Source organism: Falco biarmicus, chromosome 7 (assembly GCF_023638135.1).
Source record: "Falco biarmicus isolate bFalBia1 chromosome 7, bFalBia1.pri, whole genome shotgun sequence".
Taxonomy (NCBI): Eukaryota; Metazoa; Chordata; class Aves; order Falconiformes; family Falconidae; genus Falco; species Falco biarmicus.
The window spans coordinates 66,291,646-66,316,380 of NC_079294.1; the positions used below are offsets into that span (position 1 = coordinate 66,291,646).

At 39.4% G+C, this 24,735-nt stretch overlaps 1 protein-coding gene across 9 annotated transcripts in view; it reads left to right on the plus strand.

Annotated features, from left to right (window-relative positions):
* The window catches only part of MEF2A (myocyte enhancer factor 2A), a 92,896-nt gene that overhangs the window by 63,648 nt on the left and 4,513 nt on the right, over window positions 1-24,735 (plus strand). For 4 of the 9 annotated variants that reach the window (XM_056344908.1, XM_056344900.1, XM_056344901.1 and 1 more), the window contains 7 exons: window positions 18-167; window positions 3,080-3,299; window positions 3,505-3,564; window positions 13,616-13,806; window positions 15,527-15,550; window positions 19,147-19,273; window positions 24,541-24,667. In XM_056344908.1, the coding sequence (XP_056200883.1) occupies window positions 18-167; window positions 3,080-3,299; window positions 3,505-3,564; window positions 13,616-13,806; window positions 15,527-15,550; window positions 19,147-19,273; window positions 24,541-24,667 (899 nt within the window). The remainder of the gene's footprint in view (window positions 1-17; window positions 168-3,079; window positions 3,300-3,504; window positions 3,565-13,615; window positions 13,807-15,526; window positions 15,551-19,146; window positions 19,274-24,540; window positions 24,668-24,735) is intronic. The other 5 variants (XM_056344902.1, XM_056344903.1, XM_056344904.1 and 2 more) reach the window with 5 other exon arrangements.

A 24,735-nucleotide genomic window follows, 5' to 3' on the forward strand; every position in this document is an offset into this window, starting at 1 on the left:
TTAACTTCATTATTTAGGCTCTGAACAAGAAGGAACACAGAGGGTGCGACAGCCCGGACCCTGACACTTCATATGTGCTCACGCCACATACAGAAGAAAAATATAAAAAAATTAATGAAGAGTTTGATAATATGATGCGGAATCATAAAATCGCAGTGAGTACTAAAGTATGGTTTGTGCTTCTATTACATGCATGAGAATTTTCATGGTGTTTGCTTACCACTGAAAACCACTGAAAAAACTAGAGGATGTGACGGTTTGAGAAGGGAATATGGAGTTTTGAGGGAAAACGAGATGCTGATACTTGATCTTGTTAAAATACATTTTATCTTAAAGAATAAGAAGATTTATCTCTAGCTTCTGGTTTGCACTCACAGTTGTTCATAACTTGTGAACATGAGGTAACGTTTCTGAATTTCAGGAGCCTAACTGCATTGCCTAATCCTACCTGATATATTTTTATAAAGACAGATTTTTGTTGTGGGATGTAGGATAGTTTATTTAAATCTTGTAGCTCTTTATCTGTCTGTGATCAACATAAGTTTTACAGTACATTACAAGCAGGCAGATAGAATTGGATTAATTTTGTCAACAAATCAATGGAATTTATTTTGCTGAAGGCTGGATTTAGAAAGCTATTTAGATATTTAAAGATAAAGACTGGTGCACAATGGGAGCCTGAAAAGATTGGTGTCTTACTCCTGTTGAAATTCTAACAGATACTTCCTTGGACACTGAAATACCTTTGAAAAGATCCCAAGTGCCTAACCCATTTGCAGCCATTAAGTCACTTGGCTCCAGAACCCAAGAAGTTTGGGGCTAACAGCAGAGCAGATTTTGCATGGTTTTCACAGAGGTGTACATGATGACATTTAATTCCCATCTACAAAACCCAATTAGTGTTGAGTATTGCAGGGGAAGTATTTTCAAAGAAAACTAATACAGGTCTCTGCCACAGCCTTTGAATTTTTAACACTGCAAATCTTGTAGCAATTAAAGTAAATGGACTGGCTAGGTTAATCGGCACAGACCCTGGGGCAATCGAGTACTGCGTCCCCGAATGACTTGCTTATGCTAGAAATTATGTCATTGTTCAGAGCAGTAAGGCCATCTCCGGGGATTTAACAGCGAATGACACCCAGCATCACTTGTTTTAGCAAGTTCTTTATGCTTGAATGAAGCCAATATCTTTTGTTCTTGCTTTGCTTTGAAGCTTTTGATACCCAACATTTCTGTGTTGAGACATCTTCAGGCTTCATCTCTCAGTAGTTACAGCTGAATTGCTCTACCTTGATTTTCTGTGGACTTCATGAACAGCCTAAATTGTCTGTGCCAGCATCAGTGTAAATAAGAGAGACCACACATAATTTTTTTTGCTTTTTCGTTCTGTAATTATAGCTTAAATTGGACCTGTTATGGTTATATTTCCAGTACTTCTGGGTCTGTATATGAACATAGTTTCTTTTGCGCTAGTGCACTCGTTACTGTCAAAGGATAGGAATGAGGCAAAGCGTGAGGAATTCAGTCATAACCAAATGAGTACCATAGATGGGCAGAGGCAGCATTTATTGTAAGGTGTGGGGGGAAGCTGTCATTTATTAGTTCTATATTGAGAAACCTACAGAAAAAATGTTCCAACTGTTAGCTTCTGGCATTGTTTTAAAGCATACTGCAGGTATTTCCAGTTTAGTTTGAATTACTTGACAGCATGCTGTTTAAAAACCTTTTTTTTTTTTGTAGATATTTAATAGCTTCTTGAAGTAGTTTCCCGTGAAAACAAATACCAGTACAACTTGTCATTAGATAGATACTGTGAATGATTTGCTAGCATTATGTTGCTATGCTTCATTACTTTTTCCTTCTGCCTGTGCCAAAAATTGGTAATTATTCTTAGAATGCTTCAGTAGGGACACTGTTGTTGGCTCTCACCAGTAAGAGATTTTGTTTCTTGTAGAAAATGTATTCTGCTCTTTTAATTAGCACAGTTATTGTTATGTTTCTAATATTAATCAAAATTGTTGTCCACAAGTATCATTCTAAGTAAATATTAAGCTGCATGTGACAAAAGTGCCTCTTTTTATGTATACTTGCAAGGTCGTGAATGTTTGTCATATGCATTTGACCTCTAAATCAAAGCTATTATCTCTGTCTTCTGTCAACAAATACTACTGAATTTTTACCCTTAAATTGTACCTGTCATTGTTTTGTTTTCAGTAATTACGAGAGTTGTGAAACAAAATAGTCCCTTTTGTTTCAGAAATTCATCACTGTCAAAGGATAGGAATGAGACAAAGGCCAAAGAAGTTAGTCATAACCAAATGAGTACCATAGATGGGCAGGCAGCTAAGCTTTTGATTCAAACAGCTGTTCAATAACAAACGTATATACTTCAGAAAAATACTTGCCTTTTAAATAATGTTGTAAAAATTAGAATTTAAAAAAAATAATGAAATTTGCAGAAAAGAAAGATGGTTATACATAGCTCAGAATAATGACAACTGAAATGTTTAAATTCAATTACTGAACTTAATTTTCTAAAGATCTGTTTACCTTTTTTAGTCTGTTGAAAAAGATTAGCAGCAATATTTTGGCAAGGTTAATAGAAAATGTTATACTAACTTTCTTTTTTGTGTAATAACTGACTATTTTATATATGTGCATGTTCATGCTTACATTTTGAGGGTGCAACAGTTCATTGATTTGTAGACATGTTTAGCTTGTCATTGCTTTGTAATAATCCAAATTAACTGGTAAAACTGTATTTCTGAGCTTGTGAATTCATGTGAATATCTTCAAATTTTTGTATTTGAACTTACAGTATTTTAGGAGTTCATGACTAATTCTATTGAAACTGTATTTATATGATGTGTAAGAGTTAAACACGATACTCTGCAACAAATTGATGTTTTACAATTGTATGCTTAATAGAGTTTAAAAACTAACATAATTAACTTTTTTTTTTTAACCTGAGTAATTCTTGGCAAACTTTAATATGTATTTTTATAATGTGCTGCTACTGCAAACATAGTTGATGCTAATGTTGTTGTCTTGTGTGTGTTCCTCATCTTCTTTTCTCCAGCCTGGCTTGCCTGCTCAGAACTTCTCGATGTCGGTTACAGTTCCGGTGTCCAATCCCAACACTCTAACCTACAGTAACCCAGGGAGTTCCCTCGTATCCCCATCACTGGCAGCCAGTTCATCATTAACGGACACGACCATGCTCTCCCCACCTCAGACCACCCTGCATCGGAACGTATCACCTGGGGCCCCTCAGAGACCACCAAGTACTGGCAATGCAGGTAAGATTTCAGTACTGTTATGCTTTCTTTTTATATTCTCTTTTTTTTTTTTAATTAAAAACCCCACAAACAAAAAAACCCCAAGTAACAAGTTCTTAATGGTATCAGTGCATTTTCTGTTTTTTAATGGCTTAAGTACAAAATGATAATGATCCTGTAAGGGGGGAGAGCAAGTTAGTTTAATGCTGTGGCTTGCTTTTATTAGGTGGAATGCTGGGGACAACTGACCTCACAGTGCCAAATGGAGCTGGTACCAGTCCAGTTGGTAAGTGCAGTATCATGCCTTTGTTGAAAAATAGTATTCTGGTTTTAGTTTCACAGTTATTCAAAAACAATTTTGTATTTTGACTCCTTTTTCAAAAGTGGTTCTGGAAGAGCAAAGGTTGTAATTTTCTTAGTTGCTTTCTAATTGTCAAGTCGTGTAAATTCTTACCAGGCATTTAACTTTTTTTCTGCCATGCCCTTTAGACTTCAGTTATATTTGCATTTTTTTATTTTAGTGGTTTTCAGTAGTAGCTTGCTGCTCTTGCTTTTGTATTTCTCTACAGCTATAATTACAGTGCTCTAAAGAGATCTTATGTTCGCCAAATTTCTTACTTTTGAATTAAATTCACTGTGCTAACTAAACTATTACACTAAAGACAACCCGGCTGTGTTCTCAACCTTAGTATTCCAAGACCTGGATGTTTGATACTGGTTGTGGTGCCAATCAAAATGAAGAAAACACAGACTGTATTGTTTGTATTGCCATGTGTATCTTGCTAATGGTTTTCTAGCAGTTATACAAAGAAAGCAATAAATCTTGGAAGCTGATAGTCTTAATTTTGGAGGATGATCAGAATTTCTTTCAAAAACAAAAGAGAGATATTGCCAAAAATCAAATTCACAGTATCTTTTGGTGTTTGGTAAAAAGATGTGATAGCACTTTTTCATTTAAATAGTATTTTTGTCTGCCCTAAAAATTTAGTGCTATGATAGAAGGCAAGCAGCCATTGAAATTTATCACACCACAGAAGGACAAAACAAATGACAGTTCACACACTTCCTTCATGTTCTGTCCATGCCTGGGTGACTGAAGTTTGCACATACACATAACTCTCATTGGTATGTGTTCATAGCAAGGAATTAGAGAAGCAACTGTTGACCTTTAAGTATTTGCCCACTGGCTACTTACTGTGGCAACTGGGGAAAAAGTTCTTCTAAAATAGTCAGGCAATTGAATTTATGAATAAAAAATGCTGCAACTACAAGGCTGAAAGCACAGGATTGACTTTCCGCTCTTTATCCATTCTTTGGCTATGTGCAGCAAAGATATGAAATATTAAAGTGTGGTTTCCATCAGGTAAGCAAGATTCTAAATGGAGGAAACTTCCTCAGCTGAAAAAAAGGTGGCTATTTTTAGAAACTCTGGAGGTCAGATGTTGATTTCCATAGTATTTCTCAAGTCAAACTAAATAAGTTTATTATCACGCCGTTTCAGGCCTCTTCCAAAATCAGGCTTTAGTAACAGCAGCCTCAGATTTAAGACTCCTCCTTTCGATAGGCAAATAAAACAGTTGTTTACAGCACTTGCTATAGAGTAGTAAACTGTCAAAATACCCAGTTACAGTAGCTTGGTGAACATATTTAATGCAGTAAAATGTTCTTCTTCTTGCATTTATTAATAGTTTATGTGAAAAGTCAAAATCCATCACTTATCTCTTCACTTTCCAGAACATCGCACCCAAAATGTTATACCCACTCATTTCTAGAAAGATTTTTCAGACAAGTAAGAGTTGTGGCTATACAAGAACAGTGGAACATGGATAAGAAGTACCTCTAGCAAAACTCAGATACCTAATTAATGCCAGAATGCTAAGCCACAGAGCACCCCAAGTTGTGAGAGCTCCTCTTTCTACTAGGATATTGTATGGCTGCTTCTGAATACTGTCAGGTGCACAGTAACCTTCTCAATTGCAGCCAGAATCACAAAACCATATATAACCAGATTGAGTAAATCTGCTAACTTGTCAATTTGAGCTTGACAGCTGCCATTGAAGTGTGTATATCAAGTTAATTATGTCTGCAGACAGCAATGGTTTTAGTTTCTTGCTACATGTGTTATAGAATTCACTTTAAAAAAAAATTCTTCTTCTAGCTTTCAGTCTTTTAAACTTCTCAGAAATGGAGAATTCTGCTCTGGCTATAGTTGTGAAAGGTCATGTGTCAAATTTCCAGCTCACAATTTATAGGAGAGATGTCAAAGGTGGAGTACTGTCATACCCATATTCCCAGATATTTTCTCATAGACAAAGGAAAAACCCAAATCTTACTAGAGATTATGGAGTTTGGAGCATTGGAGATTTTGTTCTCGTTTCATTGAAAGGTACATCTTTATCTCCTAGGTAAAAAGCAAGTAAAGGTTATCTTGCATAGTTGGGACCCAGTTCAAAGCAAGATGTTGCATAAAATGGCTCGTATTTAGTTCACATGAGTCTTTTTCTCAAGTCCTGTGTAACTTGATTGGAATAGGTAATGATTTGCTTTAGCAGTCAATCTGCCAGCTTAACAGTTTTTCTGTGGAAAATAACTTTGAGTAAAAATATCTGTGTGTTGTAGCAAAGATTGGTAGGTGGTTTTTTATGTCTATAAAATGATCGCAAAATTTTCTGTTCTAATACTGAGAGCTTACTTCACATGCAGCTGTCATAACTCTGAAAAAGCATTTTTATTTTGTAATATTTTTAACATTATACCCACCATAGAAAAAACATCACTGAAAATCTTTACTTGCCAAGTATATCAGGGTTTTTTTTTTTTTGGGGTGGAGGAGGGAGAAGTACAGTGTTACAACAGTGTTTGCTTTTGAGCTAATTTTTTTACCCCCCTGTTAATTAGAGCAAATGTTTTGGAGCTAGAATTGTCATGATACTGTTGCCCCTGGTCGGTGTTAAACCTTGGTCAGTTTGTGGTGGGTATCTAATATGCTTCAAGAATCTCGTATCACCAGGATGCATCCAACTTGCTATCTGTTGTCAGCGTCATCATGGCTTGAACACGTGCTGCGTGTCTGCGTTACTCCTTTCAAAGGGCCGTGCATTCTGATCAGGCAAAGTATAGCCTCGCTTCCTGAGTACCCAAATGTGGGGGAGAGCTTCTTTGAACTGAAGGGACTTGATGGAGGGATCACTTCCGAATTTGTCACGAGGAGGGCTGCTTCACTGCATTCCAGGCGATTTCAGCATTACACCTTGAATCATCCAGAGGCTGCCAATGAAGTTGCACTTCCCGTGAAGGAAGTTGTCGCGTCCTTGGGGACTTCTGAGAATCAGAAGGGCTCAAAAGAAGTACCACTGTTACCCAATCTGTACTTTTTCTTCCATACCTTTCACATACGGCTTTGAGCTAAAACCATGCAAAGGACCTGAGCTGGCTTTCATTGCCAAGGCTGCATGAAAACCATCAACCCTGAGACCTTTAGTGTTAGATGAGTTCCCCAAGTTCTCCCCAGTCCTAGGTGATTCTGAAGTTGTTGGAAAAGGAAGAGGAGGCTCTTAGGATCTCAGAAAGACACAATGTTACTGTCTGTGCATGTCCTTGTCAGTGAAGTAGCCCTTCTGGTCAGTAATGCAGATTATGGATACATTTAATCTTCTGGGAAATTATCTTTACTTTTACAGTTTTATCATCCAGAGAATGGATAAGAAAGATCTAGACTTCTTGAGTACTGAATTACTCCTCTTTGTTCTAGAGCTGTATTTTCTCTAATATTCTTGCTAATCTTCAGATTCTGAGAATGCAAAGTAACTTTAGGAATACTGAATTTCTTTGGAATAGAGCTGAAGGATATACCTGCTTGAAAAACTGTTTTGTGAGCTATTGGATCTCTATTAAGACCCAGTCTAGATCACGTGTGATCTTTTATCCTGGCCTCAGGAAGGATTATGCAGAGGTACAACTGACAGCTTGCATGCATCTGTAAACTGCTTGTATGTTTCCAGAAAGGGATCAAGACAAAGAACTGTGAAAGGCCACACCTGTAAATGGTTCCTTTTTGTCTTGAGGGCTTGGCTGGTTGGGAGAGCCTTTTTCTGCATGTCTAAGGATAAAAGAACCTTTCAGCTTGGTCTTTCACAAGTCTTGAGTCAAGTGGCTAGTACGCTGCAATACACCAGAAGGCTTCAATAACAAAACAGCTTTCTGTGCATACCTTTTTATTCATGTTGTTTTCTTTATTAAATGAGAGACAACCCAATGAGAAGTATCCAACTACACTCTGGAAAAACATACCTCTTGCAGGAATTTTTCTTGAAACTGGGTTGGTGCTATCAGCCTCTTCCTTAAGAAGACAGACTTTCTTCTCCTTCCACCCCCACTCTCAGATTCCCCAGCCTGTGAGTTTTGAGCATCAGCTCAAAGAATGTATGTTCAACTGATGCTAAATATAGTGAACAAAGGATCTTCCTCTGTAATGTCAGTAGTGTTGGCATAATGTATTGCCTTGTTTTGACCTTTAAGATTATGCAGGTAAATACAACAGTCAGTGTTTCACCCTTCTCCAGGGAAGAAGTTGAAGGATCCTTGAAGAACACTGAGAGCAGTCTATTTACTCTTACAACTTCCAAGCTCTTCTCAAGGAAAGGAGTACTGAAAGCGCACTGCAGACCAGCAGTTTCACAGGGTGCAAGCTGAATCCTTTTCCTTTGCCAGACATTGTCAGCACATAACAAAGTTTGATCCATCAATCATATTCTGATTAGATCAGCTCACAAGAAGTGGCTGGCTGAAATCAGCATGAAAAATACGGTGGTGGAGGAAAGCATTTGAGTTTGTTTTTTTGTGTTTGGGGTTTTTTGTTTGTTTTAAACTGTAGCAATTTCTCATCGGAAACCACCCATTCAGATGTACTCAGTTCAGCCCCTGAACTACCCATAGGTTTTAGTTGAAGTTTGATATATCGTTATGTGTGTTCATTATCTCACCATAGTTCCTGATCTGTTAAGAGGTAGAAGGCAATTCCAGTTAGAATTTGCCACTTTTGTAACAAACCATTCATCTCCTAGCTGGATTAAAGTATTGCAGCATATCTGTTTGTGTGAAGTCTCAACATTTATATAATGTCACCTTGGCAGGATATACCATCGCACATCCTCAGATATTCTAAACATATCCCTGCTGTCATCCGTTCTTCACCGTTCTTTACATTGGCTTTGTATAGTTACACAGAAATCAACAAGTTCAGAAAGCAGAACTCCGATTTCATTAACTGTAAAACTGTTCAGTTGACAAAAGACCTAAAAGGCAGCCAAGTGCTACTGCTAATGTTTCACAAGAAGTTGAATAACATTTAGATGCAATAGCAGTTATGTCTTGGTTTGTTGCTGCGTTCTGAATAATAATCCTGGTTTTTAAGAAAGCCCATTTAAATTCTAAATATCCTTGAAAATTGTTTCTCCTTTTATGTAGCTTTAGGCAAAAAAAATTAAAAAATAGTCAAGCAACCTGGGAAATGAGGGGTTTTTTTATATTTTGTAGCATGAGTAAGCATTCCCTTGACACTTAGTCATGTGTATTTCTTTTTGCTGCATTTTGATATCTAAAATACTGGCTTAGAAGTATAAATCTTACACATTAGACATGGTTCAAAATCTTATATTACTGTCAGAGGTATATTTTAAGTCTAATCATAGTACTATCTGAAGCACTGATTTGTAAAGATCAGTGGAAATACACTTAACTTTAGCTTCCACAAGATGTCACAGTAAATTCTTTCCAAAGCTAGCAGAGAATTTAGGCTTTTTGAAATGATGGCAATATCAGCAGTGATTTCTGTGCAAAGCTGAAAATTATATGAATGGCATATGCAGTTTTGTGTGTGGTGTTTTTGCTTTTTTTTAAATCTCCACTTAAAGCTGTCCTATAAAAAAAATAAGTAGAGCAACTAATACACATAGAAGTGCTATTGTTGTATTTACTTGCAGTATGGTGTGTGTATAAGAGTGTGTGTCTGTCCCAGGGTCCTGCATGTAAATGTTTTTCTTCAATAGATTTTGTCTGGTTGTCTAGATGCATAGTGAATCAATGGCTTGTTGCAAACACAATTTTCAGTGAAACTTCTTGGGTTGTATGATGTCATTTGAGGCATAAATATTTATTTAATGCCATTCTTATTTTTGCTTAATCTTACATTGCTTAGCTGCTTGACCACAATTTTTTTCCAAAACTGTATGACTGATCAGTTTCTTGAAAGGTGAACCACAAAAAAAGATTAATGGCATCAATGACTATAACTTATTCCCTGAGTAGTAAAAAGTACATGGAGTACTTTCCAGCCACATGTGTTCATTGTTTCAGCTGATGTGATTTATATAGTGAAATATGAGTCTGGCTCACGTAATTTAATGCTACGTCTTGGGCTGCAGGACAGTAAATGAGATTAAGCTGTATGACGTTTCTGAAGGCAGAACACACAGTTGTTAGAATTGGTGGGGTTTAACATTTAGCTTCAGAGAAGAAGTTACTTCAAAAGCAAACGTATTCTGACTAACAAAGAAGTAGGCTAATGTACGTTGGCAGTGTTTGTTATCATAAAATCTAATGAAATTATGATTCATAATTGAGAGCCTGTTATCTTTGCATTTGTGTCTGTTTTCCAAAGAAGTGTTTCGAACATGCTTTAATAGTCTGCTTTAAAGAATTAGAGTTAAATAAAACTCTTCCGATGGAAGTAAAAACAGTAGTCTTATTTTACACTTGCATAAGATTTTGTATTCTGTTTCCATTTCTCAGTTTGATGGTATTTTTAAACATAAAGCAATTGTCTTTGGGGAAGATCTGTAGTGGGTGGGGTAGATACAATTTCTGTATTACACAAAATAGTAAGTAGTATTTATGGGGTTATTAAAGCCTCAGCTTGGCAAACTGCTGTATAGTTGCATCATCCTGTAAGCATTATCTTTTTCTGGCTCCTGACCTTACTCTAAGAAATACTGTGCTTTTAGTTATCCTTTCACTCCTAACTTATAATTTGATTCTCTTATTAGATTATTAACAGGAAAAAAGGCTTTACGTTTCATATTAAAAATGAATATTCTACAGTCTTATTGCAACCCCAGCATATGATTCTTCAAATAATCGATATAGATACTCCAGTGTTTGCTAAATGTTCAGTTCTTGCTGTTTATAACAAAGGGCTGCTACTGGATTAATACCCATGGTATTACACTTGTGACATTTTTCGTTTCTCCCATTCGTAATGTATTTTTTCTAAACCCTCATTTTAAGAAGTGCTCAGGCTTTTGTCAGAGCAAATGCTTTGACTCTGCCCTGATGCCACATGATATTGTGCAGAGAGAAGGCAGTGGCAAGGACTTTGTTGTTTTTGACAGCACCACTGAAAGCATGAAATGTTTCTGAAGGATTGGCAGAGCCTTGTAATAAGGGCTGCAGGAAATGACTGTATTGGGTGTGGAAGAAAGACACTGTCCAGATTTAACACATGAGCTACTGAAACACTTGAAAACAGAGGACAGGAAATGGTATCATAGGATAGACTAAAACGCTGTACAGAACTCCATTGTTTATACAGGGTGTTATTGTTCTGAAGTTTAAATTCAACTGAGAACACTGCAGCTTTGGCATATAAAAGGTAACGCTGACAGCCTAGTGAGTAATAAAATGCTGTTTGTTATTAAATTAAAGCCCAGACTTCACTTTTTTTATAACAGTAAGTTCTTGAAATGTTCTGGCATTTTTGCTGAAAATGGAAGATACCGTAACAATTTTAAGATAGAATTTGGTGAAAATTGTGCTATTTTCTAATGTTTTTTTCCTTTACATCTCTTTCCAAATCCACTTAATGTTTGCACCTGTCCATTGTGCAAGATTTCTCGTGCAATCTGGTGCTATGTAGGCCGTCTTTAACTAATGTTTACAGTCATTTATAATGGATAGGTATTGACCTATAACTGTATTTAACAAAACCATGTTTCTATGAAAACTGTCTCACAGTTTCATGAACTGTAGGGGTAGTACAGAACTTAATTTCTCTTAGTTAAAGAGTTAAAGGCTGGTTAGTTTTGCTGTGTCGCCTAGCTGTGGCTAGTTTTTCCTTAGCAGTCAAGAGTATATTTAGCTCTAGTATATATTCTCAGCTCCAGCCCAACTTTTCAGCCACTTTACATTTTATCACCAACCTAGAAGGATCCAATAAATTCTGCTGTTTTCTGCTGAGGAATGTAGATGCTTTAATCACGAAATGAGGTTTTTCTGTGGTTTTTAATACAGAAGGAAGAATGCTGACATAAAAAGCTGTTTCTTCTTTCTACTGTCTGTGTTCCTTTTTTCCCCCCTAACTTCTGAATTAAATGATAGAATTCTCAGAAAACGTATTCCCATACCTCCCATACAAATGCTTCAGGAAAGTACTAAATTAGAATAACTCCTCCTCGCTCTGTTAACCTTGAAAACCTTGAAAAACTCAAGGGACATACCAGATCATTCGTATATGGTCAGGCTTTTGACATAGTAGGAAATCCACAAAGACAGTAAATCCAGAATTTGAAATCCTGGCTTTAAAGTTGTGAATTTACTGTAATGTGAAATAACATACTCATCCATATGAGAACAAGAATACTGTGGTTGCAAAGTCCAGTAAGTTTTACCTACTTCAAATTATTTTCTTTTAAAATATTTAGCAGTAACTTTCTTTCCAAAAGACCTTAATAAAACTCGCTAGAATATCTTCAGATCAGCACAAGAGCTTTGTTACAGTTTTCACATTAATCTTTGCTTTTTCCATTTCTAACTTGATAAAACGGTATGCCGGGTGCCGTTTATGGTGGATGGGGAAAAGGTGAGGATTGCATTTGGCAGTTCCCCCACCCCATCACACTGGCATTCCGGTGAATTCACACCCAGCAGTACCAGTCCCCTTCATGAAGTGTTGTGCGGTTACCGATACATGTTACTGTTCTTCGTTCTTCCTGAGATTTTAAAAGGCATTAACATTCTTGCTAAAGAAGCTAGAATGTGACGCTGACAACTTTCTTATTTTAATTGCTTTTAGATTAATATGTACTTAATGTAATAAAATTGGATTGGGCATAGGGGCCTATTCAAATCAGAATAATAATACAAATTCATACCGGCATGGCGCTACAGGCTATTAGAAGAGATATTCCCACACAGTGAACTTTGTGTAATGGACTTTTTCCCTGAATTGTGACTATAAAGGCTGCTTTCAGAACTGCAATGTTAGTGTAAACATAATCTTGCTATGAATTGTATTTATTTATCCACACACACAAGTTCTGTAGTGTGAACTGTAGGGTTCCCTGTTGCAAAATTCCCCTTGCTTAACAACCTTTCTTCATTTGCAGCTGAATAAGGTGTTTGTATTTTGGGAATTGTTGCTATAAATATGCTAAAATCGTTGGAATGTGGCTTTAAATTTTTTTCTGAGAAATACATTTTGGGTAACATGATTGGTGCTGTTGTCTGTACAGGAAGGCAGAATACTAGGCGCTTAACTGTTTGACTGTCTTGTTACTTTTTTCCGGTCTGTGTTGAGTGTAAACTAAGGCCCGTATCGGGAACGTGTTCTGCTTTTTGGAGATTTCAGTGCTGCAGCCAGTGCCTGTAGGTTTTGGCTTTCTAGTTCTACTTAGAATGAGCATCGGGAGTAAGGTAGAGAAAGACCTGTGTAACATAAATCGATGGGCATAAATGGCACGTGTATCTGTGTCCAGAGCTTGGAATGAATTTGAAGGGAAAGGATTTGTTCCTCCTGGTTGCTGAATATAATAATTGGACAGTATATATTTTTGAGATGGAAATTAATTTTATTAGAGGCTAGGTACAAGAGCCCTGCAGATCTTGGAGATATTTGAAGAATACATTTTAGAAACAGAGACTTTAAGAGCTGATTTTTTTGATTTTCACAGGCAACAATACAGTATGATTGATGTTCTGTGGGGGTGGGGATGAAGTGAGGTTGTGCAAAAGTGCACACTTTTTTGCAAGCTCAGCCTGGAGGAACTTCGAAGGGCAAAATTAAAAAAACACAACAGATGTTATTAGAAGTGGTTCTTCGGCAATACGCTCTTCTCAGCGTTTAAGCTGCCACAGTGTGCCCTTGAGGTGATATTACCTTTACGTATTGATCTTCTGGTGAAAGTGGCTTTTGTTTGTTCAATTATTCAATAGTGCATGTCTTGCGAGGAGTTTGTTACTGGAAGTTTAAAAAAAAAAAAAGTCTGTAATTTGTACACGTGCACCAAAATTTTGTATTGCTCCTTCTCTTTAGTCTTAAGGTACGTTTGGTTTTCCTCTTTCAGGAAATGGGTTTGTGAATTCTCGAGCTTCACCAAGTCTGCTCGGAACTACTGGTGGTGGGAATGGTTTAGGCAAAGTCATGCCTACAAAGTCTCCACCTCCACCTGGAGGAGGTAGTCTTGGAATGAACAATCGCAAACCTGACCTCCGTGTTGTCATCCCACCCTCCAGCAAGGGTATGATGCCACCATTGGTAAGTTAAAGCATTGGTTCTCTGGTTGGCTTTGTAAAAATGAACTGTGCTGTCCACATACAGGAGAAACTATCTCGTCTGTTTACCATAGGTTACAGTAATAGAAGTCTGTATTCTGAAATATGACTAACAAACATCTAACTTAGAAGTTGTTGCCTGGGGAGAAGTTAAATTTGTAAGGAATTTTCTTTCTAAAAAAAAGTGTAAAATAGCAGTCTGACCCAAATGCTGTTTGAGTGCAATCCTAGAGGCATAGAGTAGGATTTTGTTGTTTTGATTTGATATCTCACTGACTCACTACCGAGAACTTTGTTGCTTTGGAGGATGTGGCTTTTAAAAAGGGTTATGCATTATTCTGTGGAGGAATGGCTGATCTTATTGGTGATGTGAACTGTATTAATGTGCCCTAAAGCACACTTTGTACCTGTTTTTCCTGGGTCGTAATGGTTGTGGGATGTGAAATGTAGCTTCAGTGGTAATGATGGTCTGAGAGAAACGCTTGTTTGATGTGGTGTGCTGGAGTGCAACCTTGTGTGTCCTGTGGTAGATGTCATGTCTTCAATGAAGGCATAAAAGAGTAATGAGGATTGGGCTCAGTCCCTGTTTGTGTACTTTTCAGTACTACTGTGCAGTTTGGCGTGTGGGTAGTGATGTTTGTTCAGCCTGAATTTGGAATAGCACACAAGTTTCGTGTCAGGCATGAGGCAACCCACAACACTGAGACCAGAACAGGTCTTACAGGAAGAGTTACTCTGTTCCTCCTTTAATTTGGTTGGCCAGATCCTTTGGTCTTGGTCTTTCACTGTCACGTAGAAATTTTAAAACATCAATGTGTATTTTCTGGTTTCTGTGTATGGAAGAACAAACCGTAACCAAGAGGAGCAGGATATAAACAATAACAAGTACTCTCTGTATAATTCTTACTACTTTTTAAGATGCCACAAGTGCTTACATTCGTTACTGGTATTCATGGTGAATAATATGAAATTAGTCCGAGCAACAAAAGCTGTAATTATCCTTAGAGGGATGATTCTTGAAGTTTCAGGTTTTTCTAAGACTACTGAAGTGTAGAAGACCTAGGAAATACACTGGTTTATTGTTAAAGTGAAAGTTAAACTTTTAAATTAATTGGAAATAGATACAAGAAGAGGATCTCAACGCAGTGGTTCTAATGTTAGTAGTGTACAGTAGCTATTTACTGTTGTGGTGTTAAAAACCCAATTAAATACTCAGTTTAGGTTTTGTCTATCTTTTTGAGAAAATTGGAAAGAGATTTTTGGCATAGAAATGCTGGTATGGTAGGATGGTTGTATGTGAAAAAGTATCATTTTCATGATATATTTTTGTATGTGAAAAATGTATGTGAAAAAAAATACGTTTTTTACAGAGCTGGACGTTTACTGGATTGGTCCAGCCAGAAACTGCTGTGCTCCATATCTACGTGTGTCATCAGTGTGTAGCAGTGTCCTTGTTTTTTCAGACCTCTTCCTGCACTAATTTTGCCAAAGTGTGTGTGCTTTCAGTATGGTATTTTTTAATTGACCTGAATTACATGAAGTATTTTACTTCCTAGTAGTATTATTTACAGAATCAGGTGGCAAATTCACATTATTAATTAAAATAAATAGAAATCCTGATCACAAACATGACTTTCTCTTTCATTTTTGAAAGCAATGCTATTTTTAGTAACTGTGTTATCCCTCTTGTTTGCTGAGTACAGTCGGAGGAGGATGAATTGGAGTTGGTGAGTTTGGGCTACTGTTTGATGAGAGAGTGCAAGATGCTGAAAATGTCTTTTACTACAGCTTTTTAACTGTAGTTTCATTACATATTTTAAATAATTCCAGTGTTCCCTTGGTAGCAGACAAAAATACATTTCTTTTATCAAACTCAAAACCCAACCAATTCAAGTTTAAAACACATCCAAAGTCTAGTGCTTTCCATTTGTAAACTTCTGGGTTTTTTTCCTGAAAATATTTCTGTTTTTCTTGGAGGGAACATTGGAAAAGAGCCTTACAGAGTAACTGTCCATGTGTATAGGATATTTACTGCCTTTTATGTAAAATAGAAATAACCACTTATGTTCTAAATTATTGGAATATTTTTAGAAAGTGGCTTCACTCATGAAGTTCTTCAGATTGTAATACAAGCCCTGTATTACTTCTCTTATTTTCAAAGAGATTACATCATTGCTGGTGAGGTCACCTTTTTGGAGTCTAGAATTATTTCATCCTGTGTGAGATTATCAAACCACAGGGGTGTTCCCTGTTTACCAAAAGGAATAGAGAATTGCAAATGAATATTTCTGCCTTTTTCCAGTGGAAAGGTACTCTGCTTTTGAAAGGAAGCTCTTGGGATTCGTGTCTTCTCTATTTTTTCCAAAAGGTTTTAATGTTTGGCATTCTGTCTGGAAAATTAACGTAAGGCTAAAATAATTCGTAACTTATTTTTAGAGCAATTTGCAAATTGCTTAGCTGCTGTAGCACAAACCATGCAGAAGATGCAGCATCAGAGCGCAACCGTAAAGATACACAAAGAAGTCTGCTTATTTACATACCTTGATTCACTTTCGAACATGGACCTGTTGCTAATATGAGGCTCTAATTGCATGAAAGCATGGAAAATATAGTGATGTAGATAAATCTGTTGTTGAATGCATGCTGTGGGTTGTTTTTTATTTTAAACGTGAGCAATAGATTTACGGAAGTAAGGGGAAGTGATTTCTGGAAGTCAGTAGTGAAGTTTTGAAGGTTTATTGGAATGACTTGCTAGTTGAGCAGCTGAACAGCTGTCATGCATGCTCTTCTCACCTTAATAGAGAAGTGTCTGGTTTCCAGTGCAAGAAATAAAGCACTAATTGAGCGTAAAAACACTTAAGTATCATTGCAACCGGAATTAATGCTAAAGCCCTTGAATGAAGGTGGCCGTACCTGCTAGAGATGGCAGTGCTGGCCGCCGCGGTGATGGGTCCCGTGTGGAGGTGGGACATCTAGTGGCGGCGGGGCCCGGCCTGGCAGGGCAGGGAGCGCGCACAAGCGCAGCAGTGGCTTCCTCGGAGGCGGCGAAGCAGGTACACCTGCAGGGTTCCGTCGCTCGCTGTGCTGATTCCAGCGGCAGCAAGCAGCTCCAGGCGAGGGCTGCGAACGCTGATTCCGCACGGTTGGAGCTGAGGACTGAATAGGGAAAAAAGATACGAAAAGTAGCATAGCATGAAATACAGATGCTGAATAATTCCTGTTACTGCTATCATTAGTACCAGTTTTTTTTTAAAAAAAAATGTTCTGAAATTTGTCATGAATCTTTGGCTGAATCTCCACGTACAATGAATATTGGACACGTCTAAATATTTCTTACTGACACTGTGGCCGAGTGTTTGGGAATTATATTCACAAATAAATGACCTCAGAAAACCACCTTTATTAGTTACTTAAAAAAAAAAAGGGGGGGGGGGGGGGGGGGGGATAAAAATCCCATGGGGAAATCCTTTGGTCTGGATTGTTTCCCAGTATACTCCTCTTAACTTTTCCATTATACCGTAATCCCAACTTTATAGGCTGCCATCCAAGAAAGCTTTGGAAAAAGGTCAATTCCTGACAGACACAAAAATCTGCTCTAATAACATATCTTTATGCCAGATAAACTTGGTCTAGCAGAGATTTTCAGAGGTACGTAAGTGATTTAAAGGGATAAATTACACAGAAAATCGGTGGGACTTTCTCTGTGACTTGATCTGCTGAACAAATGCCAAAGAGCCTCCAAATTCCTGCAAAGCTCAAAGGTGGGCTTTCGACAGCAGCCAGACAAAAGAGGGATCAGAAGCTGGTAGCCTGTGGAAGGTTGTCGTTAATTTTATTATGGTAGCTGTGGTATACTTTTTTCTTTAAATTGGAAAGATAGAAGCCAAAGATTGATAACCTTCAATTCATCTTCACAGGTTTAAGCTTAAGATTGATTACAGGCCTGTTTCTGTACCTGCTCATCCCATTATTATAAAGGGAATCATGCATTTTTAATAGTGCTCGCTCTCTCAAGATCAGAGTGGAGAAAAAGAATTAAGTGCTGCAGATACTGAAATACTTATATACCTGTCCAAAATACGGAAAAAGTGGTAGTAGCGTCAGTCTTTTAAAGCTAGGAAATGGAACTCTACCAAAGAGATGAAAACCTGCTACTTTTGTAGCAAATATTTTTTTTTTTTCAGAGAGAGAGGCTTGCTTTAAAAACCTATTTTCAGCAGTTTGAAATCCAGCTCCCTTAATCAGAATGGTTCTGTAGGAATGTAGAAATGCAGGGTGTAGAGTGTTCTACACCTCTAGAATTTTTGAGACTTCTACAGGTAAAACTAAGTATCTGTTGTTTAAAACTGAAAAATGTGGCGTTTCCTGTTCTTGACAGTATCTGGCATGGCTAAATGGCGTTGAACTACATATTTTGAAGAGAGATTTCAGTTGCCTTCATGAAGAGCAGTACATTCTGTGACAGAGCAGCTTTGCTGTCTGGTGGTACTCACCACGGCATTTAATACAAGGTTTTCCAAACATCAAATTTGGGTAAAGTGCTTAATGTGAGTGATAGGTTTGCTACAGATGTTCGTCCTGGTGTATGGGAAAGAAAGACTGTTGCTTAAAAAGCCACATTGTGCCTACAGTCGGATAATCTGAGACAATCTAGTTTAGCAATTTTTCTTGTAAAAAAGCACAGTTGCTCTGTGTGAGCTCAAATGTCATTTGCTTTGAAACGTATCTGCATTATAACAAGTACTCTCTCGGTTTCTCAGGAACCATGGGAACAGCAAGATTATTTTATCACTGAAGTCTTATCAACACAAATTTAGAAGATCTCTGTGTTCCTTTCAGGACAGGTGTAGTCAGCACAGTGTCAAAACTGGCAGCTAAAATTTTGAAAACTGGATGAACAACAGGGAAGTGGGAGACTCTTTTCTGGTGGAACTGTACCTCACCATCTGCACTAAAACCCCTTTAAAAATTAAGGCTAAAAACTCTTAAATCACTTAAGAACTTCTGAGAATTGTAGTGTATATCCCTAAGAAACTGCATTTATTTTTATGTCCTACGACTCTAACCCCGTTGAAATCTGCATGCACAGGAAGTGGATCAGTGAGTCTTAATTAAATTTTCGTTTCAGTTTGCCAGGATCATTTTGGTTGTCTTGAAATGTTTTGGCTTGTTTAGAAAATCTATCCTGACAAAAAGAATGTATTCGTAACTAAAGCAAAGAAACACATGTTAATTGAATGCTATTTTAATATTAGCACTTGATTATTTTTTTTTTCATTATTTTAACTGATATAACAAGACATGTTATTTTTAATCATTTTAGAATACCCAAAGGATAAGTAGTTCTCAGTCTACACAGCCTCTTGCTACCCCTGTGGTGTCTGTGACAACTCCAAGCTTGCCTCCGCAGGGACTGGTGTATTCGGCCATGCCTACTGCCTACAACACTGGTAAGCGTTGTTTTTAATAAGTGGCTTGATTTGTCAGGTGTACAAGGCTTTTGTGATTCGTAAGCCCAGAAAATTAGCATTTCTGTGACACTTCACTTTATTTTCCTATTCAGTTCAAATGAAGGCTCTTATTCATCAAAAATGAGCCTTTGACTTGTAAAATGTGTAAATGTTGAGACTTACATCAGGGAGAAGCTTTCAGTCAGTCAGGTTGCACGCAGCAGAATGCAGAGGCACAGAGAAAGGCATCGCTTACAGCAGTAGTGTTCAAGCTCTCCGTCTGAGAACTGGCACGCCTCACATTTAAGCCGTAGTTGGTACTCCAGAGCATGCTGTCCCTTTCGATCCGCCCCGCTCAGCTCCGGCGGCAGGAGGGAATTGGATTCTGCTGGCACTTCCGATGTACGGAAAAGCGCAGGTAGGGCTTCCCGTCAGTAGCTGCCTCGAGAGCGAGGTGGGGACTCCAAGGAAGGCGCTGCCAGCGTTCCGCCATTGTGAGCCTGTTACCTGAAGGACCTTACGACTGTTATCTTATCCAAGATGGGTATGATGCGAGGAATTTGGTAATATAAGCGATAATTAATTTGCTGGTTTGGAAAGTAGTTCATGATGTGGTGCCTCCTACTTTTATCTCCCTAACAATAAGGATAATTTTGACTTCAATCTCAAGGTTCTTCATTTGTTGCAGACCCCGTATGTAATCAGTGAAGGAATTTTTGTAATCATTTCATCGAAAGGCTGCCACCTTGATGGCGTCAGCTTGATTACCATTGATCTGTGATGCATAGTTTAATTTTCAAATGCACCTGCAGAGAAACTACATGGCAGATAAGTGTCAATAAATTTTCTAAGTCAGATGAAATAGCGATTAGTTAAAACTGAAAAGGGAAACAATGGTAGTAATTCCCCAGTTTGCTGTTCTTTTTAGATGAAGTCCAGTTAAAACGTTGAAATATAAGTGCTGTAATTTGTTAAAACAGGAATTTCTGAATTGGGGACCACTGCTGGCAATGTTCAAGTCTTATTCTTAGGCTTTCAGATCCTTTAAAAAACCCATGTATCTTGTTGCTCCCTTCTGCAGTGATCGCTCTCGGGAACGGAGCTACACTAGCGAGCTTCCGTGTGTAGCTGGTCAGCCCTGGCCAGGCAGGAGGGCCTGGGGCAGTGTGCTCTCCTTTCTGTGGCGCTTAGGAAGACCCGTGCCTCCTTCCAGTAGAGGAGGTTCCCCAGGAGCATCTCTTCCCTCAGCCTGTACAGTCTTCCGCGGGTCGCTGGCAGGCACAAGGTGCTCAAGACCCTGCAAGGCAGTGGAGGGCATACTGGGGGGGGATAAAATGCTTTTCCTTAAGGAGCCATTGCGTTGGGGTAAGGTGGCAAGGTTTTGGTGGCGGGGTGGACACACAGGCGTGCTGCAGGGGTGGCTTCTCTAAGATGGGATCAGGAGCAGTGTCAGCGCGCGTTTCAGCCAGCCTCAAGCTGCATCTGCTGCTGCTGCCCGAAGCTGAGCCCGTCAGCGATGCTGGTGGCATCTCTGTGATAACGTGTTAAAGAAAGGGTCAAAAACGCTGCGCTGGTCTCTTGTCAGTGACCTAATGTTCTTACTGTTGTGCAAAGGTCAGGACAAATTAAAAACCTTCAAGGTTTGTAGAAAATGGCCAAAACCGAGTGATACAGAGGTTTTGTAATCTTCATTTTCTGCAGGGCAGGACACCATCAGGTGTCTGTAATGTTGGCAGATGGAACAGATAGAGCAGCCATCCATCCGTCATAATTTCCTCCCCAAAAAAAGATGGGCTTTTATACATTTCTTCACTTTTTTTAGCTTTGAAAGTCTTCACTACAGTTTTTAATTTAGACTTGTAGCCGTCTTCTAGCCAGAAAACTCACCTCTTTTTGTATTTGCATCTTTTTGTATTAATGTGCCGCTCAGCTGCCCTTTACTGCCCCTCAGCCGCGTTCTGGGTTGGCTTGCCTGGGAGGCGCTGCCCCGGGCAGTACGGCAGGCGTGGGGTTCGCACTTCGGGAGGGACAATTTAGTCATCAGCAACAGTAAATATTTATACTGTGGTAGCGCCCAACTGAATTGCTGAACACTTCTGCAAATAATCACTGCCCTGAGGGGGGTTAAAGTCTAAAGAAATGAATGAGGGAGAAGATGGGGTTGCAGTAACAGGAACACAAGTGGAGTGAAGAATTGAGCTTGGTGACTTGGATTGTAAGTTTAAATATGAATTTTCTGGGCACAGGGATGTTGGTTTGATACTTGCCACAAAGATGGTTTATATATTGCGTGTAATGGCTGTTACAGGTAGTTCTGGGCCCTGCTTAGAGGACTCAACGTTGCGTTTTGCCTGTCACCTAACAAATCCCTTCAGCCTTTCATGCAGTCTGACGTTTCAGGAAGCAGTGTTGCCTGTGTCCCACATCCAGAAAATAACCTCCAAGGTGACGGCTAAAACAAGCTTAAAACATCAAAAAGATGAGTGGCTGCAACTCAGATCTCAGGAAGCAGCAAAGACAGTTGAAACTGGTGTCCTATGCAATGGACAAGTGCTGTTATCGTTGCGATATTATTTTAAAAACCAGCCTATTTCCTTGTGATAATGCAGTAACTTGTGAAAAGCTTTTAGCCTTTAATATTTTTCAGACACTTTAAAATCGTTTCTATTAGATTGAGCCTTTCAGGGTGGTTGCAAAAAGAAATTTGACGTTGAAGCCAATTGTCATCTGGGTGTTCTCAGGGTAGTCACCACTTACGTAGCAATTTCAGTTGTGCAGTTCAAGGACTAAGATAAAATTTAGATACCTAAATTGCTTTTCTGGATTGATAGGGTTGTTTTTCAGGGCTAGAGGGGATAGATTCAGCTCTTAGATCCTTAATTAAAATGTTGGCTACCGGTTTTGCAGAACTATGTTATTATCTAGGTTGTTTTGCTGGAGAAGTATTCTTTCTGCAGATTACTGGAGGAAGGGCCAGAACAAACAGTTACTCGTTCTAAAACAGGCTAGGCATTTTTATAAAATACTGAAAAAACCCCACAAGAGATCAGTTAAATATTAACTTGCATTTCAGCAGAGCGTATGTAGCCATAAATTTTATTGCTGGCTTTAGGTCAGTTATTTTGCAAAGGCGCAAACTTCAAAGGTACCCCGTTGCCAGGGTCCCGGCAGTAACGGCTTCCATCGTGTGGAAGCTGCTCTTCCGTCCGTACGGCTTTTCCATCTCGCATCCGGTCACTCACGTACAGAAATCGGTGTCCTGCTTTTACTGCCCGCGGTATGGGATTATTTAGGGGGACGATAATGCAGCTAATCGTGTGGTGGCATGCGCGTTCTTTGGAAAAGTATCTCCTCACCCCCCTGGCATCAGACGTGTTCTGTCTAAAGAAGTTAATTGTCTGTTATCATAAAAGCTGTAATTGCAAAGAAAAAAATACATGGAAACTGCACTCCTGTAAGTGTTTTCTTCAGGTCAGCTCTTCCAGAGATCCGCTTGGCACAACAGCACGTCCATCGCGTGCGTTTGCATGTACCGCACTTGCAGGCTGCCCTGCGTCTGGCTGCTTTGAAGGCTGAGCGGTGGCCGGGTCAGGGGAGGGCTGTATGTTTTTGGGGTTGTTTTAGTCTTGTAAAAAGGGCTTTGGATCCATCAGCTTAGGAGAAATCTTTCGGAATCTGTTCAGGAATACTTGTGAGGGTATTCTAGAGTTCCAGTAGGTGTCAGCGGAGAAGGAATGAAAGAGCACGCCAAGGGCAGCTGAAGTAGCTTCACCTGCTGGGTGAGCTGGGGTTCCCCAGGCCTGGGGGAAGGCTCTGGCAGCGGTGCGGGTGGGGGGCTGGCTGCTGCTGGCACCGGCTCTCCTGACCTTGCAGGCTGTTGAAAGGGAAGCCTGGGAGTGATCCACAGCAAACAAGCTGGTGGATGGGAATGGGGAAATTGTTCAAGAAAGTTTGATCTCAAGAGTGATAAATCATAACGGTGGTGTCATTTTAGGACAATGCTAAAAAAACCCCGCTGAACACACCCCCCCCCACCACACACCCACCCCTCCCCAAAGGGAGAAGATCAAACCCCAACCAAACACAAACCCTCTTAAGCAGTTTTTGGTTCACCTGCTGGCAGTATGAGATGAGTTTGGCTGCTAGCATTATGTTGCATTCTCAAGAGACTAGAAATTATTTTAAGCAAGCTGTACTACAGGATAATCAAAAGCAGAGAAGTGTCTGTGGCTTTGTTTTAAAACGTGAAAGAGAAGCATGAGTGATAATGATAAAGTGAAAATAACTGCACCTCTGTGAATGATGTGAGAACTGCCTAAGCTTTACAGCAGAGCCAAATAACAGCCAGTCGCTGACTGTTGATTAGGAATATATTGTGTCTTCCATTATCCATGTAAGTTGTATTTCTAAATAATTATACTTTTTGCCTTAAACAAAGAGGTTTCTTTTGTTTATTTGATACAGAGATGACATTTTTTAATCAGATACAAAATAAGGAGTGAAACTATTGTGGGGAGAGGGAAAATGCGGAGCGTGACAGTAGGACTGCACAAACGAGTGGACAGAGGGGTCGCTGGGGCTGCCAGCTGCAGTGACTTGGCTCGCACGGTGCCGTAGGCAGCCCCTGCCCCACGGGCTGGCTCCCCACAGAGGCCGTGGGGCTGTGAGCTGCCTCGTACCGTGAGCCAGCAAGGTGGTACCTGCGCCTTGTCCCACCGGCCGCTGCTCCCACGCGGGGACTGAACCAGAGCCGGGACAGCGGCATAAACTCTGTGCGAGAAACACCAGTCCCTTCAGTGACTTGCGTGCATTCTTCCCTTTTTCTTTCGTTTTGGGATTTCCATACAGACAAAAATCTTTGCAAATACTTGTCTTACTGTAAGATGCATGTATTATTTATATATATATAAAAATTATATACACACACAAATGCATCAGTGGGTTTGCACAATGCATAAATGGGTTTCGAGGAAGCTATACGAGATGGCACCGTGTAGGAATTGAAAGCAGAAAGTGCCAAACGAGAAAGGACGTTAATCATTTGGGGGCTTAAGTCCTGTTACGCTCCTTGTGAAGTTAGGAGGACTGCACCCAGGCTTCATAGTTTACACATCTGGACTCCTTTGGGTCACTTGCCCTTACTGGTTTTGGGCAGAAGGCCTTTACATTTGCGTGTGTGTGCGCATGTATCGCATACATCTTCATGTGTTTATACATACATACAAATCTATAAACTGCTTTCTCGCTTACTTGTTTTTCCCTCTTAGATTACTCCTTGACTAGTGCAGACCTGTCTGCCTTGCAGGGATTTAACTCCCCCGGCATGCTGTCCTTGGGGCAGGTATCCGCCTGGCAACAGCACCATCTCGGCCCAGCAGCCCTCAGCTCTCTCGTGTAAGTACAGCCAGCAGCGCTGCAGTGCTGCACCGCGCGGGAGCTTCTGCCGCTTCAGGCTGCGCGGT